Source organism: Lynx canadensis, chromosome D3, assembly GCF_007474595.2.
Source record: "Lynx canadensis isolate LIC74 chromosome D3, mLynCan4.pri.v2, whole genome shotgun sequence".
NCBI classification, from domain to species: Eukaryota; Metazoa; Chordata; class Mammalia; order Carnivora; family Felidae; genus Lynx; species Lynx canadensis.
Genome location: NC_044314.2, coordinates 36,583,326 through 36,601,886, shown reverse-complemented (window position 1 = coordinate 36,601,886; position 18,561 = coordinate 36,583,326). Strand labels below are relative to the sequence as shown.

Below are 18,561 nucleotides of genomic sequence, written 5' to 3'. Positions count from 1 at the left end.
TCAGGGCCTCCGACTACCTGGGACCTCCAGTCCTGACCACACACGTTCCTTCACGCACACGTTTGTGACCCACTGTAGTGCTTCGTCTCAAAGACCAATCCTTCCAGAGGTATAACTGAATTCACACAAGAGGAATTATTATTATGAATGAATTCTTACGGGTTAAAGTGGGGGGGGGCAGGAAACTACCAAATGCAGCCAGCGGAGTATTTGGTAAATGAGGTTTTCTCTAGGACACGGCCAAGTGTACCCACTGGTGTGTTGTCTGTGGTGCCTGAAGGCAGCCGTGGCCTGGCTGAGTGGTGGTGGGAGAGACTGTGAGGACCCTACAGACTAAAGTTTTCATGAGCTGGCCCGTGTAGAAGAAGCGTGCCGGCCCCTGGATGAAAGCACTATCCCTTTTTTGCCTTTTTAAATCTTTAGAGGCAATGAAGCGATGAAAACCGAAGATGGTAAAGACAGATAAGAGTTTCCAGATTCGTTTCATAACTTGGAAGGGATATTTTATTGTAATTAAGAATGAGGTGCATTTTTCGTCCAAGAATGTTTACTGGTGTCCCCTAGTCTAGTCTGACACCACGTGATCCCCTCCTCGCTTTCCTCACTGCCTGCAAGACGTGGCCCACACTGCTCATGCTGTCGCTTCAGACCCCTGTCGCTTCAGGCCCCTGGTCTCAGCTTGTCTCCCACACTTGGCACTCACTGGCCCTCCCACTGGGCACCACCCTTCTCTGCACCCGCATCTCCCTGAGCCCCCTCCGCTGTTCATGCTGTCCCCTTTTCCTCTGCCTGTCCAGCCCCCCTTCACCTCCAGGATCCTCCTCCTCCTTCGTCCTCCTCAACTCACTGGGCCCATCCTTCCTCCCATGTACTCCTGAGCACCCCCCTTCAGGCTGCCTAAAGATTACAAACTTTATCACTAAAGACAATGAGCTCCTGACGGACAGGCTGTCTCTCCTCTTGGTGTTTGCTTCGCACATACACTGCAAACAACTAACAGAAAGCATATCATTTATTGTCCAAACTGGGGTGCTCTGGCACCTGAGAGCAGTTCTAGTAGTAATTAGAGAGGGGCAAAAAATAGAACAGGCCAGGAAAACTGGGTTGTGGGTTGGCTTCCACATCACGGAAACTTGGTAAGGAAATGCGTGCATGCGATGCCCATCAGGCATCCTCCCAGACTCTGGAGAACATTGAGACTCACAGGATGACAGATGGCAGCTACAAAGTAGAGTTGTGAGCTGGAGAAACCCCTCAGAAGGCCCTTCAGTGACTTCTAATTGGCTTTGTGTTTTTGGAATTTTGCTGTTGTCAACCCTGTTAAATGTAAGAAAAAAATAGTAATGATAGTAACAAGAACTTTGACATAAGAGACAAAGTAAATGCAGTTTCAAGTTTTCTTTAGAAGAAAATGGGTCACACATTACATTTCGTTTCTTGGAACTTCTTGTCAACCCAAGGACCATAAGCTGCCATCCAAGGAGGAGTCTTGAAAGGGCTTCCAGGCAGGGTTCCAGGTCCCTAAGGCATATGTGGGATTCCCTAGGGGAGCTGCACTTCAGGCTTTTTACAAAATTACCACGTGTTTTTCTTACTTCATGTGAGTTCAATATCACTCTAGCTCCTTTGTCTGTTTCTTAATGTTGGACTTTGGTTTTTACCCTTTTTGCAGGGGTTTTACTTTGATATGCAGCTAAGAATATGCCAGAAAAAGGGCTGCCTCCCTCCACCCTTGCCCCAGTGGTATCCTGAGACACAGACAGCAAAGCAGGAAAGTCATATCTTCTACTACAACCTTGATTCCCAAACTATACCTCAGATACTTCATATACTATGATTACATCAAAGAATCAAAGACTGGGTTCTCTGGGATTTGGTTTTTCCAAACCCCCTGACTTCTAGGTAGTCTTGGATATGGAATTAGGAGAAAATAAATGAATATATGAATATTCTGCTATAGCAATGAAAGGGCTGCCTTTTGGTAACCAACAGCAGAAAGACACAGCTGTGAACAACCACAGCCCTGAGCACTTTATGGGGTATGTTCTGATTGTCCAATTTTCTATGAGGAAGGAGAGGTATCCTCCACTTGGCCAGTGCTATTTATAAAAGGCCCTCCATTTCTCAGAAAAGCCAAGTAGCGACACAGAGGAAGAATGTATATACAAGAAAGAATCTAAGAAGAGAGAAGAAAAGTGTTGAATGTGAGATGGTGAAGAAGGTAGTAGCATTAGAGGCATAGCAGTAGAGACTATCATTCTCAATGCTGCTTTTATGAAGCGTAAAACAAGGATAAGAGTAAATAAAACAGCTTTGCGGTGTGGTGGGGTGTGTGGAAGGGAATCACTTATACCTGTGGTACTCAAAACGACCTAAGACATCCCACGGATGAGTCTAGACTCTCTGGGCCCAGCAGCTCTTGCAGGCTTTGTGTCCTGGCCTGCACGTGGCCACCAGAAAGATGAAGGGGAGTGTCAATGCCCACATGGAGTTGACCACAGCCATCAGGGGTCTGGAGCCCTATACCTGGGTGGCTGCAAGGGTAGCTCGATGGAAGCCATCTGCGGAGATGGAGCCTAGTTTGTCTAATGGCACATAACAGGCTGCAAATTTTAAGAGAGAAAGAGATGAGAAAGGAAGACTGTTCAGTTTCTCTGCACATTCAGGGACTTCTGCTTCCAGATGGCACATAGTAGGGAGGGTCAGGGCACCACTCCTGCTGAGACAACTAGAATTTGTTTTAATACGGTGGCAGAAGCTTTCTTTTAAAAGATATCAGCAAACTGGTAAGGGAAAGAGGACTAGACAAACTAGAATTGTAGATGAGCTGAGAGCCCCTCCTTAGGACCATTTGCCAAATCTGGACACAGACCCGAGAACTGGGCCTACCGTGGGCAGAGAGACTCAAATAGTAGAGAGAAGTCAGCCAAATGTCTAATAGCTACGTGAGTTGGCATAAGGGTTTGGAAGTAGAGGGTCTCCAAACTCCAGGACTGTTTTCTCCATGAGACATTTGCTAAGTGCTGGGGCAGCATGATGAGGGGGAGGCTGGGTCAGAAAAGTTGGAGGAAATCTCCTGTAGCCTTGAAGGGCCGAGGAAACAAAGACGAGCTTGAGTAAGCACCTTCGACAAATACATACAGATATTTAAACACAGAGGTGGACTGATTCTTCACTAAAACTACAGTCTGGTCCCGACCTCATTCCGTTCTTCACCATGTCTGCTTAACAGAAAAGAGCGAAGGCTGGGGGAAATAACATGGACTCCAGTGTCTGCATCCTTCTGTACACAAAGTCCAGTGCAGAGTCCAAATTACAAGCCAAGAGAATAAGAAAATGTGCCCGACAAGGAAAAGGAAACACTAGCAGTAGATCCACAGGTGATCTGGATGTTGAAATTTGCAGCCAGGGTTGAACCATTCCGAATGTTAAAGGACACAAAGGAAAATATAGACAAATTGATTAAAAGGTAGACACTTGCAACAGAAAATTAGAATTTATTAAAAAAAAAATCAAATGGACATTCAAGAACTGCAAAAGAAATGTCTGAAATAAAGAACTCATTGAGTGGGTTTAAGAGCAGACTCATCCCAGCAAAAGAAAGGATTAATGACTTCACAAATGAGTTATTAGAAAATGTACAAAGTGAAGCATAGGAAAACAATGGGAAGAGCAGAACAAAATGTAAGAGGAATGAGGCACACAGTCCAATGGTGTAACCTATGTATAATGGGAACAGCAGGAAGAGATGGATAAGAAGCAATAATTGACAAGGTCACGGCTGAGAATTTCCCAGAGCTGATGATAGGTATCAGCCCCCATATTTAAGAAACTTAGCAAATTCAAGGAGAATAAAGAGGAAAGCATACGTCATACAATGTAGGCAGACTGCGAGAAAACCAAAGATAAAGATAAACTCTTTTAAAAAACCAGAGGGAAAAGATAGATTACCTTCTAAAATACGACAGTCAGGATGAGGGCTCACTGTTAACAGAAGCCTTGGAAGTTAGAAGAAAGAGAAATGACATCTTCAAACCGCCAGAAAGAAAAGCTTTAAACCTAGAAGTCTATATCCAGGGAAATTATTTCAGAAACAAAGGCAAACTTGTATCACACTCTATTTTGATGTAATTATTTCCCTTTTAGACTATTTCTTTAGGTTAGATTTTTAAGGGGAAAAATAAACTACAGTGTTATCTTTCAAACTACGCTTTACATTGTTTTTTTTTTTTTAACTGAAGTGTAGTTGATATACAGCATTACGTTAGTTTCAGGTGTACAACATTGTGATTCAGCAAGTCTAAATTATCAACTCACATATTTTTAAAAATGAAGTCAAAGTGATACAGTGCTATCATAGTCTATAATACTTCATTCTTTCTATTTCGTCTCAGTATATAAATGTCTTGCTAACACTTGGGAGACTGTGGCGAGCCAGTGGCCCTTTGGGTCTGTAAAATGTGTGGGCAGTGTTTCCTTGATGCTATGTGTGGGTCCAAGGGTTCCAGGAAAAAAAAATCCAACCTGAACATGACCAGGATAAATGCATATAAACAGCTCTCAGGCAGGCAAATAACCAAGGAGGGGTGGAGGTTAAAAAAAAAAACAGGACAAGGACTGAGGTCATGAAAGAATGACATCATCACAAAACTGAGTCTGGCAATCCTGAACATATGGCAGCATGTTCCTTTGAAGCATCTCCTGACACATTACGGTGAAGGCAGCTCTCTGGGGATGTATAAGATGGGAAGAATAGGTAATTCTTGGTAGGAAGATCAGATGATGCCTTCATTTTCTGGCCCAGTGCTCTGAGAATATATTACGAGCAAATGCAGTTGATTGAAATTTGTGTGTTTTGGGAAGGGTAGTTTGGCGTTTTAAAATGAGACGCAGAATTAGAAACCAGTAGGTAAAAGGGAAAACAGGAAATTGCTGGGCAAAACACAATTGCACTATCGATTGCTCTGTCTGCTCTGAGGAGGACCATTGTTCAGAAGCTCTGAAGGGTCCCAGTGTGACAGCTGTGCCCGTATGAGGCCTCTTGCCTCCAGTTAGACCACCTGGACCATCCTGAGAATGCAGAAACATTCAGCAATTTCAAAAGTTCTTTTCTGAGAGGAACCTTTTTTAAAGGGTTTAATGATGTTGAAAAATCTAGTCTTATGGGAGCAAGTAGACCAGGTGCCCTTGGGCATAAGCAGAGAAAGTACAATTTACTGTTTTCGTACGTGCCAGTGCTGTAGCTACGCTCCCATTCGTAAAATAAATGTTTAAAATAACATAGGCAACAACACAAACCTTGTCACCCGAAAACATATGGACCTATCTAACCACAGGTCTCAGATACGTGCAGGTGGTGGAGCCCCAGGAATCCTACTCCTTTTGCAAAGTGTGAATTATTTATGTACGCACTTCAGTGATATGCATTTTACTGGCTGAAATTATAACTAAATTATAGCATATTACATATTTGCTGTAAAACTTCAACCACAAACACGTAGCCACAAAAATCACAGTCTACTCAACTGTGAGCAGCTATTCACAGCTATTGTCATCAGTATCCAAACGCCAAAAGTTTTAAAAAATTAGTATGGAAGTAGAACTCCAGAATTTAAGATGTATATTTACTAACATTTTTTGCCTGTGGTTTAAGAAAAGCTGGCTTTTTTTCATCTTCAGCTGGACCTTAGGCTCTGAGTAGTGTTCCGTAGGCACAGAGTCTGAGAACACTCACCTACAGGCTTTTGAAGTCGTATGTTTATTACAAAGGGCAGTGTGTGTGGAGGAAACACAGTTTTGAGCCCATTGCACATATTTCTTCTTACAGAAATGTATTTCCCATCTTAGAGAAGAGATTTCACAAGGAAGTTGATCTATCACAAAGGCATAGTTCTTGATATGTTAAAATAGCATTCATTTCTAACTGTTGAACATTGCTTGGTAGTGCATGTTTTCATGATGCTTTCTTCTTGCTTGTCTGTAGGCAGATGCTTTTATGCCAGACTTAGACCTGCTCTGCTTTAATATACAGTTATTTATAAATGTGTTTACCTGGGCAAGGAGCAGAGAAAATTTTATGTCAGTTCCCCCTTTGTTAGTTGAAGAATGTTATTCTGTTATGATTTTTTTACTGTTTATTTTTGAGAGAGAGAGAGCACGCAAGCTCAAGCAGGAGAGGGGCAGAGAGAGAGGGAGACACAGAATCTGAAGCAGGCTCCAGGTTCTGAGCTGTCAGCACAGAGCCCAACACGGGGCTCAAACTCACGAACATCGAGATCATGACCTGAACTGATATCAGGGACTTAACCGACTGAGCCACCCAGGCACCCCTGTCCTGTTATGATTTTTAAAGGTTAAGTAATCTGAAGATAGACTGCCACAAAACCCACTGATTTCTGTTTAACTGGAAGAGAAGTTAAGGGTAATTGACATTTACTAGGCATATACAGCCATGGATAGAGAGCTGAATTAACACAGAACTCCGACATTAGTGGACATACATCACTGAGCATCTGTGATGCACTCTGTGGTGTGGTATCTGCCCTCCCATGATCCTGGGGCCTATTGGGTGGAGGCCTTCAGTAGCTGTTACAGGGTAGTATTAGGTAAGTGCTCTGAGGGGGAGTTCAGTGCCTGGGGAGGTAGCAGTCACAGGTCACAGTGGTGCCCTTGCAGTGGGGTGGGGTGGGGGGGCGGGTGAGTGCCTGGGATCTGCTGCTGTGATCCATTGCTGACAGAGCTCCGTGCCTGGAAGAGTAGTGTTGGTATTTTCTCTAGTATGTTCCTTCTGTCTGAGTACATCTCTCTCTCTGGTTGTGTAATCTTTCAGGATCTGCTAGTTCGTGGACTATGGGAACGGATGACTCCCCTAACGTCACAGATGATGCGGCTGATGAGATCATGGATCGCATCGTCAAGTCGGCCACCCAGGTGCCCAGTCAGCGAGTGGTGCCTCGGGAGAGGAAGCGCTCCCGGGCCAACCGGAAATCTCGTAAGTGCTTTGGAGCTGGGGTGAGGGACTTACCTGCAGGTACCTGCCCTCCTGTATGCCCTGGGAAGGGCAGCCACTGTGAGGCTGGCTCCAGCCAGTTGCCTGGAGGGTCCACCCAAACTCATCGGCAAAAGGCTCCCTGCTCGACAATCAACGTTGCTGTCGTGGAGGAGGGGGGCTGCAGCCACACCTGTCCGGCATATTTGCCACTTCTGGGCGGGCCTCTCTCAATTCTCACTTTGCCCCCAGGAGTGTCCAAAAGACCCTGAAATATCTCTGGTGTGCAGGGGTGGCTGCAGGGGGGCCATTGCCAAGTTCTGCTGCAGATGCTTTGCTGAGGCCATATTTCTGCATCGGGGGCCACTTTCTAGCTGAAAATGGTTCCCCTCGGAATTCACTGCTACTCCCAAACGTCAAAGGTGAACACCAGTGATTTTATGGGGAGTAGGGTGCTTAAAATACTTAATGTTAACCTAGGTTGACCAGCTTGTTTTTGTTACTAAATCAAAGGACCTGTTTTTCCCCTTTGTCTGAACCCACTGCCTACTTCTGCCCACAGAATGAAGGAGTGGGGCTGCCTCTGCAGGCACCTCGCTAGCACTCAAAGGGGCTGCACTCCGTAGAGAAACACAGTTCCTCTGCATCCTTTGACATGGGTCTGCATTAGCTGTGACCCTTGCATGTTTTAGGAGAGAGCTCAGCCCCCAAGATTGGGCCGGGGATGCTGGGTCACTCAGGAGACCTAGTCTCCACTGTCTCTGCCTCCAGGAATAAGGGATGGTGACTAGGACAGGGATTTATGACCATCACAAGAAGGAAGCCTGGTTACGTCCGCCTGTACTGGCTCCAAAAAGTGAAAGGAGAGTGACTCCAGGTAGGCGGGAGTTCAGTAAGAATTCACAGTGTTTGGTGCCACCTTTGAGATTCACACAGGAGGTGATTGGGGTTTGAGCTGCAATGTCTGAGACAGAGGGCTGGGGAAAGGAGGCCAGGCAAGGGAGCGTCCTTACAGAGGTGAGCATTGTTGGGCCAGAGACCTCGGAAAAGGAAACTGCATGACCCAGTGGCCTGGCCAGTCCCCAGAGGCCCAGGGTACATGTTCTGCCTCCAGGTTATATGTCTATATTGGCAAAGAGTGTAGGCCCTGCCCTCTGGTCTAGAGAGAACCAGATTCTTAGAGAGACACATAATGTCACTGGGAACAATAACACAGTCATAATTAATTTTCCTTTTCAATCTGGCCAGAGAGATATTTTGCCTGTTTTTGTGGCCGACGTAAACTCATTTCCTGTGGTATCGTTTCCATTCCAATCTTATGCAAAACAGCCGTATACTCTTTTTATTTAGCCAAACACATTTTATTCTGCAATGCAGTTACTACAACAAATACAAGACTGCATGTATGTAAGTGTTTGTCTGTGACGGGTTTAACTTATTAGTAATGGCACCATCAACAGAAATTTAAGATGGGGGAAAGTTATTTTGATTTCTGTTTAAGAGGAATGATAAACTCCAGCTTTCTTGCAAGAGGTTAAAGGAGTAAGAAAAAATCCACTTCGCAAAATCGATGTGAGGTTTCCTGGTGTGGGCCTCCCTCTCAAACAACGCTGTATTTGATTTGATTGTTTAATGGTGGTGATGAGGCAAGTGGGTAATGAATAACCAGCGTATTTCTGCTATCAGTCATTTGGCTAAAGGCAATAATAGTCCAGCTGTTGCAGGAAACCAAACAGAATCCATCCCATAACCTAGAAATTTATGACCTGCAAGCCACTTGAGAATCCTCCAAGATAATTAAATGTCTGCTTTCGTGTTTGATGCTGGTGACTAGGACCGCGCGCGCCAGAAGTCCTGCTAAAGCTTGAAATATGCAGCCAGTTGGGACACAGCGAGGGCATCTTAATTGATTCGCAGGTTCCCATGGCTCCGTGCTGCGTTTCCAGCCTGTGACAATCCAGTTGTCTTTAAGTAAACTGTTTTGAATTTCCAGTTGATTTCTAGCCTGTGATATGATTGATCCAATGCACTTCATGTGCTTGCCCCAGATTCTGGCCAAGATTCTCCGACTGGCTGGTGAATCAGACCAAGGGAGAACATTCTGGGAGATTCTTGGTTTTTTCTTATTTTGGTTTCTCATTTCATCATATTGGGGCATCTGTTTTGTCCCAGGGCGATTTGTTCTCTTCGGCCTCCTAAATGTTGGCCTTCCCGGGAAAATCCTGAAGCTGAATGGCATTTGAGATCTCCTTACTAGTGTGATTCTGTACGGTGTGCCCTGGTGGCTGGTAAGGAGGGGACGGGGAGCTGCTCCCCACGTTCTTTTCTCTTGGACCTATCTTTGGAAGAAGGTCTCTGCCCAGCTGGCTGTCTGCATATGGCCACTAGCCCAGACTATCACAGAACAGAACTGGGGTGAGGGACTCATAGTCTGTTCTCTTTTCCCAGGGGAGCCAAGTCTTGTCGTGGTTGAAAGGGGCTGGGTACCATTTTCCTGTTGAGCTTCCTTTTAAGGTGGGGGTCTGGGCCCCACCTGTGACATGACTATGAAGCCTGGGCACAGAGCTGTATTTCTATAAAGATGTGATTACTTTGATATGACTCACAAATAACTGACCAATTTCTTAGCTAATTAAGATCTTAAGGCTGGTTACTCTTATAAAAATAGTTTCTCAGTGGAAAGAGCTGGAAGTCCAGTTCCAAGGGCTGCTGGGAAAGGAGCGCAGAAGTTTGATTTGATCTGACCCCCCTCCCCCCAACCACGACTGCCTCCTCATCATGTCATAAAGCTTCAACATCCCTCTCAAAGAGCATGTGGCATATCTCACATTGATTTGATGTAACTAAAATCTTATTTCTTTTATAGACTTTTGAGGGATGTACCCACACTAATAGGGTACTAAATAAGGTACTAAATAGGATTTCATGGAAAAAAAAATATCAAACCTGAAAAATTACTGAATTTGTTTTAGGGAAAACAAGAGACCTGCCTCACAAAATACTAGGTCCAGCCCTGGATCTGATCGGTACAGAACTTAGTTCAGTTGTCTCTACATCTTCAAGGTGGCACTTGAAAATATCCAGCAATTTTCCCATTAAAGTCCCATTGAGAACAATTTCCCTGCATTTTGTTTAGTTTTTCCTTACTGACCATGAATCAATTTTATATTCTTTTAGAAGGCAAGCTAACAATGGCAATAAAACAGAGGCTTTAGAACTAATGCTTTTGCAATACAGTCAAATAAGATGTTAGTGGGAAGGACCAAAATTTCTCAAACTTTTGTCTTTTCCAAAACGGCCTCATTCCTATTTACTCAGTGCCGAATTATTCTTAGAGCTCATTATGGATGGACTGAACTGACCTGCCTCTAAAGATAGCTGAGGGAGCCCACCCAGGTGTCCGGGACATAGGTCAGGAGGATAACTAGAGGAAGTCCAAGAGAGGAACAAGGCCATGGCCCGGGCCAGAGGTCAAGACTCTGATGCAGCACGAAGCTCAGATAGAAGCCTCAGGTCAAAGAGGCAGATGCAGGGAGAGTTTGGAAATGTTTTTTTGCATTGGCTCTCCAGCTGTTTCCTGTTCAGACAAATCACCCTCCCAAACTGGGAACCAGCACATTGGGAGAGAGGAGTCTGGCTCGTGTGTCTTCCCCCAAGGCTGGGTGCCAGGCACCCATTTGGCTCAGAGTGGAGGTTCAAGAGGAGGGAGAATCAGTGAAAAGAGGAATCTGGGAATCTGTCTTGCCTTTGAGAGCTGTTCTGAGAGCAGAGCAGAGGGTTTCTGTAAAGGGGCTTTGGAAAAATGCCAAGCACCTCCCCCACAAGAAGTTACTGTATTTCTTTGCTTTTGCTGCCCAGGCAGCAAAGGAGTTGGTTTCCATGTTTGGAATGCACACATTCATATGAGAGAGGAGATGGGGGTCCCCTCGTAAATTACCTGGCCTCACCGAACCTCAGTGTGCTGCTATCCACTGAGGCCAGAGGTGCCACCTCGCAGGATGTTGTGGGCATTAAGTGAGGTGCCTATGACAGGTTCCCACCACTCTTCCTCCCCAGCTCTGTCACGCTACTGCCAAGGGACCCCAGCCCGGTGGGAATATGAAGCTGCCTGCAGGTGCTTGGGCTGCTGTGCTGAAGTTTCAGGGGAGCCTGTGCACAGAAACCACACCTATCCAGCCGCTGCTCCACTCCCATCACCCGTCTCACTCCCCTCCCACCACTGCCCACCTCACTTGGCCATCCAGGATTAGACCAGACTCCCCTTCATCTCCCTTTTTACCCCCAGGGGGCTCATTCAGTGGACTTATACCTGTGCACCGAAGCCTGGCTTGTCACCATGGTACTTGTCTGGTGCATCTCTGATGGAGAGCGGCTGTGCTGGGCTTCATCTGGAAAGGGGGGAGGCATTGTCCTGCCCATGAAATAATACTGAGGACCCCAGAGTCTGTGAATCTTGAAGCCTCTTCTTTCTTGTCTGCAGAATCCCCCAAGTTCATGCAGGCTGTCCCATAAACAATGGAGAGAACTTGTTTCCTGACTCCCTTCCCTTACCCATAGCACACAACATAGGAGACAGTCTGCTCTTACATCTGAACTGTAAATGCTTTCTGGTAAGGGCCTGACTAGGAGCAACAAAGTGTATTGGGGGGTACTGGATTCAAATGTAGCCACGGACTAGGCAGAGGTATTTCTGTGGAGCCAAGACTGTGACCAGACCAGTGGTTATAGAAATCGCCTGCTGCCCTAAGTATTTCCAAGAACCATCTCCTCATGGGTGAACATACTTCTGGATTAGGCAGAACTCAGAGACTTCAACTCTGTTGTCACAAAGGCCATCACTTCTTGAGGGCCTGCCTCTCCCTGTGTCTTAGTTAGGTGGCAGTGATTTAAGTCGGGACCTGGCTGGCCATTTTAATCTTCTGGGGAAGATTAAAATGCAACATATGGGCCTTTCACTGACACTCCCGTTCAGTGTATCTGGGCTGAGTCTAAAGTTGAGTTTAAATCAACCAGGTTTGAGAACCTTTAATTTTTGTTATTGTTGTTCTGGGTTTTATTTATTGATTTATTTACTTACTTATTTTGAAAGAATTTTAGAAAATAGAAAAGTTGCAAAAAAGAGGACATTTGCCTTCTTTCACCCGGCTTCGCCTAATGTTAACTAACACCTTGCACATCCTAGGACAATTTATTGGAACTAAGAAATTGACGTTGGTACAATACTATTAACTGAACTATAGGCTTGATTTGGATTTCACCAATATTTCCATTAATGTTCTCTTTCTGTCCCATTGTCTTACCCAGGCTGTCCCATTGCATTGAGACATCATGTCCCTTCTGATGTGTGGAGGACATTTTATGACCTTCACACTTTTGAAAAGTACTGGTCAGTTATTGTGTAGAATTCCTGTCAATTTGGGAGATCTCTGCTTCTAATGGACAGATTTTATGTGGGGAAAAAAATATATGGAGGGTGGAAACAAGAACTCAGATGGCTAAATGATGGACATTGACAAAACAAAACAAACCAACCCACGGAAAGTCTAATATTAAATCCATAATGATAGAGCTTAAAACAGTTCCCTGTATTGATGTACAAAGAGGCATGACCGAACCCACCGTTTTGACTCCACTCAGCAGACGGGTCACTCAAGGAACAAGGAGTGAGTAAATAGCAGTAGGCAAGTTACTTGCCAACCACAAGATACACTTAAGACCTCTTGAAGTTCTGATATTAGTCCCTATAGTCCTAAGCGCTCTATTCTCAGTATACTTGGTAGAAGATCTTTAGAAACATAGGGATTACAACAAAGCTAACTTATTTCCAAATTGTTTGGCATTACATACAGAAGATAGAAAAACTGTCTGTCAGTGATCTAAAGGTAAAAGAATACTGGGGCATCTGGGTGGCTCAGTCAGTTGAGCGTCCAACTTCAGCTCAGGTCATGACCTCACAGTTTGTGGGTTCGAGCCCCGCATCAGGCTCTGTGCTGACTGCTCAGAGCCTGGATCCTGCTTCGGATTCTGTGTCTCCTTCGCTCTCTGCCCCTCCCCCCCTCACGCTTTGTCTCACTCTGTTTCTCAAAAATAAATACATGTAAAAAAAATTTTTTTTAATAAAGGTAAAAGAATACAAATGGATTTCTGGCATATGGAAGCGAAACTCAGTGCATGTCCCATAAGATATGAAAAATTGTCAGAATGTGTCCTGCTAGGCGTCAGCAGGGTACAGCTGTTTCTAGGGTGGGCTGGGTCTCAAGTGTCCTGGCTTAAATCCTCCTGCACCGCTTACTGTGTGCTCTTGGGCCAGGGACTTGATCTCTCTATGCCGTCTGCTCACTTGCTGGAACGGTAATAACAGGACACTTCTCATAGGGTTTCCATAGTGAATAAATGGAATAATCCAGGTTAACCCTCAGTAGATGCAGGCTGCTATTATTCTGCAGGCTGTAGACCACTGTTATTTTCAGATTCAACTCCTTTTTGCAAAGACTCACCCGAGAGCACTTTGTAGAATTAAAAGCTTTTTCTGTGCTGGGGGTGGGGAGAGAAAAGGAGCTTATGGTTTTTCCCTGGGTCCCCAGACGCCCTTGTGCTGCATGTTGACAGCGGAGGTACTCCTGTGTCTGATCCCACTGCTGTCACTGCCACATCGTGAGAGCTGTCACAAGTGCCTGGGGCAACGAGTGGCTGCTGGTGCCAGCAAAGTGACCCCTGCCGTCTATGGAAGAGCTGCAAGGCAGACAGGGATAAACATTTCCACGGTCTGTTCTCTGTTAAGCGGCTGCAGGGAGGGAAGGCAGTCACATGTGACAGGCTGGGGAGCAGTTACACTGCAGCCAGAGCATTCAAGCGAGAAGCGGGAATGAGGGGGGGGGTGGAGAGGGGCCCAGACATTATCTTATCAGACATATGCCAGCCTGCCCCCAGCCTAGTACTTGAGAAATCCCCTATTTGAGAGAAGACTTGTTTCTATCGTACAGGTTCCATAACCTGCCAGTGCCTTTGCTGGTCCCCTCGTTTTATGTCCTCTGTCCCTTTTTGCCTTCCAGAAACTTTCTGAGAGCCAACACTCTATCCAGACAGGGTCTGCTACCCTGAGCAATTCTTCTCATACTATGTCCCTATCAGCCCCCCTGCCTCCCTGACTACAATATTGGCTCAGGGTGGAGGCTCAAATAACATTTGCCAAAGGATGGAAGGATGGAAGGATGGAAGGAAGGAAGGAAGGAAAGGGGAGGGGAGGGGAGGGGAGGGAGCACAAAGCTGATTTCAACTATCTTCATTTCACACCTCTCTTCAAGTGGTAATGTGAGTTAACTTTGACTTTTTAACAGAGGAAGGGTTCAGATTCTTAAGGTCTTTTGGGGTTAATCTATTTACTGTATTTATTATGAGGTGGTTTTATTTATTTTATGTTTATTAGAGAATTTATCTCAATTGTCATGAAGTCCCACAGAAAGTAGGATTCCATTAATGGGGCAGGTTTTTCTATGAATACCTTTCTAGGGACACAGCTGACAAGCAAATGTACCTAGCCAATACTGGCTTTTCTGAAACCACAGCAGAGAACACCTGAACCCAGGCAGAGGGGGCACGGGAGGGTCCCAGGGGGTCTGGCCCATAAAACCTGAGAGGAGGCTACCAGGCTAAGGGCGCACTCTGTACAGTCAGGCAGCGAGGCTAAGGTAGCATTTGTTCTAGTAAGCTTTGTTCTATTCCCTGAGCCTGTCTCAGAGAGGCTGGTCCAATGCCCATATCAATTAGGAGATCACTGCACACCCTGTAAGGTGCCAAGGTCCTTATTCAAGTATTTACATGAACTGAACTGAACACCGCAGTTACAGATAAAAGCAAATGCGTGAACACGTTAGGGGAGCATCTCTAAATGCCCATCAGTTCGTGAAGCCTTCTGTCGTCATTTGGCCAAGCACGCACACCTCAAGACTCAAAGATTACAGTTCATAGACACATGTCCTCGCCACCTCTGCGACTTATGAAATTTAAGATGCCCTGCTAGTGCAGCCTGGACTTCTTCAAGGCAGAATTTTGTGTTTTGGAAGAGAGGTCTTAGCAGTCCTTGTCAAGAATGAGAAATATTTTATCTTCTTTTCTGCCTTATTAAAATTATCTTTCTTTGACAAACACTTGAAGGAGTGTTTAAAGAACATAAAAGGTTATTACAAACTTGTATTTTTATTGCTGCCCCATAGAACAAATTCCATTACTCAGTTAAACGCAATCTGCCTCCAGCCAAGGCTCTGGAGCCAAACATTTTGTCTGGACGAGTTAGACAGTCTGGAGCCCAAGGGGCCAAGGGTGGGGGGAAGGGTGAGCCAGTGCAGGAGCGGCTGTAGATGGATGGCTTAGGAGCCCAGAGCTCGGCTTGGAAATACAGTAGTGTGGGGGTGGCATGATTTGAGGGCAACTTTAGGCACAGATCTTTGTGTCTCTATTTGTGTTCAATCCATGCTTGATGTCTCTGAGTCTTCTGTTGGTGTTCCGGTTCTTTAAGTGCTGGGAACACAGTAGGTTTTCTATTAAGTATCTGTTGATTGACTAATTGATGGGTTCGGTGTTGGCTCCTGTTGAAAGTGCTGATTCCTGGGAGAGAAGAAACCATTTGTTAATAGGTACTTAGACCCTGTACGTTCTACCAGATCTTTTCAGATCCTTTGTACACGGGCTAAGCGGGCTTTTGCTTAGGGGAGGTTGGGAAGGCACTGGAATATGGGGTGTTGCTGGCAGGAACATGAGCTGTGATCCTGTTGTCTGCATCCTCTGAGGCTCCCCCCCCCCCGAGGGGGAGGCTATAGGCCCCCCAGTCACAGGGGGCGCGGGGAATTGGGTCTGGCACTGGACGATGGGAAGGCATGAAGGGTGAGCTTTAGTTTCTCTGCATTCTGATCAAGGGCCTGCCGTGTTCACCTCAGGTCCTCTGGTTGATTTAGGATTGAGGTAGATCCATAACACATCTTTTCTGAAAATAGAGCAAATACCCCAAACTCCGCATGACCTTTTGTAGAGAGTAGGCCAAATACAACTGAGAAATCAAGGGAAATGTAATTAGGCAACCTTTCAAATGAAAGGACTTGTCTTGGAAGGGGCGGCTGCCTCCCCAGTCACCCTTATCCAGCCTTTATTTTGACGTCAAAATTGATCAACACTAAACAATGGGAAAACCCAGTGTGCCAAGCTAAGCACAAGCAGTCCTTGGTTAGATGTGAGCATTCCTCCACCTGCCACTTGTAAGCCCCAGAGAAGAGGGTCACTGGTCCTTCCTGAGCCTTGTGTGTTTCACAGAGAACATTTAACAAATCCAGCCAGAAGTTCGGCAGTTTGCTCCTTGACGTCCAGTCCATAAGGAGTCAATGGTTATTGTCTCCAGAGGCCCCTTGATGAGTTGAGACTAAGACCCACAACGCTCATGGGGAGACTCCTCCTGACTGCTGCCCTTGCCTGGTTCTGTTAACACCTTGCTCTGCGGGGCCGGGTCATCATTGCTCATCCTGTAGATCTGTGGGGTTATCTTATCTAGCGTTTGCAATCTTTGGAACTTGCGTTTTCCTATGCTCTGTAGTGACTGTTCCAGTTCTGATCCACTCCTTACACTGGTCCACATGCCGTCTGTACTTGACTATTGCACCCGTTTCTCAGAAACCTTGTAAGGGTGGGCCTCCCTTCTTCCCTCTTACAAGGTCAATCCCTCCACTTGGCTCTTCAAGCCAGCCTCTTGCAGCCCCCAAATTTGTTCTGCCCTACGGACAGGTGGCCAGGCGCTTCAGCAGAAGCAGGATGTGGCTGAGCATCTGTGAGCCCCGTGACGACCCTGGGAATCCTTGGGGGTGGCGGGTAAGGCGTGGGGCAGACGGACTACCATGTGCTGGCTGCTAACACCCCCCTGTCTTCTCATTCCTTTGTGACCTGCGGATGCTGCTGAAGTGCGAAGGACCCTCAAGAGCGGCCTGACTCCAGAAGAAGCCCGAGCTCTGGGCCTGGTTGGCACCGCAGAGTTGCAGCTGTGACACCTGTGGGCACCCTAAGAAGTGTGTCCAAGATTGTGCAAACTCCTGCTGGACGGAACCCCTCCAGATGAGGGAGGGGAAGAGACTCAACGTTAACATCCGAAGGTTCTGAAGGGGAGTGTCCATATTTCTAATGTCCGCGCATGGCACGCTGGGCATAGATGGGGCTCTCTTGGAGTCTCTCGCACACACTTCCTTCGTTGTGTCAGCTGTGTTTCTCTGGTTTCCTTGACACCTGGTTTAGTAGTTCCAAAGCGTGACACCTTTTCTGTGCAAGGAGCAGATCACTTCTGTCACGGTTACTGTGGTCCTGTGAGGCAGTTTGATTAGATTCACAGACGGGGTCTCTCCACAACACCAAAATATCCAGATGTAAACTCCAAAATTGTACACAAAAAGAAAGCACAGATTGTTTACCAGTTGTGGATTTTAGATGTACTAAATGTTTATACAAATTCATAAATGTACACCATGTTTCAAATACTAAATAAATAGAGTTTAATGCCGTAACTGGAAACTTTTCTTCTCTCGGGTGTAAGGGCCTGACACAGCTCCACAGATGCACTTCCTTCTCAATCAGCCAAACCTTTTCTCAGGTTCATCAGAAGGACCCTGGCATGGAATGGCCTCCGGGCCCTTTGGCTTTCTTGTTGTCGTCTGTTTTTTTTTTGTGTGTTAGTAGAGTGAGAAGTGCCCAACAATGTGCTCTCTGTAACTCCTTATTAATTAGGCATCAGTATTTGTCGTGTGACATGTTAGCAGTGACCTCATATAGATCACCTTATCCGCGAGCTTTGCTTTGGTCCAACCTGGTGTTGAAGCAAAAATTAGGGTAGTACTTACAAACTGAACTATTCTGCCACTCTCTCCCTTGCTTCATGTGTAAAAATTCATTTTCTCAAAAAACAAGTCCCCAAAACAAAAGGGAAATTTAAAATTTTGTCTACAGAGTACCTCGGAGGGACAAATGCAGTCCCTGGCAATTGGGTACAGATCATTAGAAGCTAAGGCATCCAGTGGGACAGGCATTGCCCACGAGGGGCTCTGAGTGACTGCAAGGCGTGTTGAGGTGGCTGGTGCCCAGGTGGTGGCCGAGCCTCCACAGGGACCCCGCAGCCCGGTGTCGCACGGTTCCCTGTGAAGAATGTCTCTGGAAAGAGGGAAAAGATAAACCGCTGCAGCAGGTATTTGGGGGCCGAAAGATCAAGCCATTAATTCCATCTTTGCCTCACTTGGAAAACCTCTATGACTCTGTGTTCCTGTGTTCCTATGCAGTTGTGTTGTCTGAAGAGCTAAAGATAAGCTATTCACCCCACAGGCCTCTTGTCCTCCCTCTTCTGTATCCCCCACTCTACTGGGAGACAGGACGCTCCTTCAAGCCCGTATTGGTCAGATAATAGGTGATGAATGTGAGCACCCCAGCAAAGCCTGGCATCTGCCAAGAGCAGGTCTGTATATTACAGACAGTTGAGTTTAATCACTTTATTGAAAAGGATACATAGGGTATTGATATTTATTTTCTTATGGTTCTAAATAACGTGTAGTAAT

At 45.9% G+C, this 18,561-nt stretch overlaps 1 protein-coding gene across 5 annotated transcripts in view; it reads left to right on the top strand.

Moving 5' to 3' along the window:
* Positions 1-17,523, top strand: part of FHOD3 (formin homology 2 domain containing 3) — a 480,663-nt gene extending 463,140 nt beyond the window's left edge. For all 5 annotated transcript variants that reach the window (XM_030336761.1, XM_030336760.1, XM_030336759.1 and 2 more), the window contains 2 exons: positions 6,830-6,991; positions 16,931-17,523. In XM_030336761.1, the coding sequence (XP_030192621.1) occupies positions 6,830-6,991; positions 16,931-17,013 (245 nt within the window). In that variant the 3' untranslated portion in view covers positions 17,014-17,523. The remainder of the gene's footprint in view (positions 1-6,829; positions 6,992-16,930) is intronic.
* Positions 17,524-18,561: the final 1,038 nt, after the last annotated feature.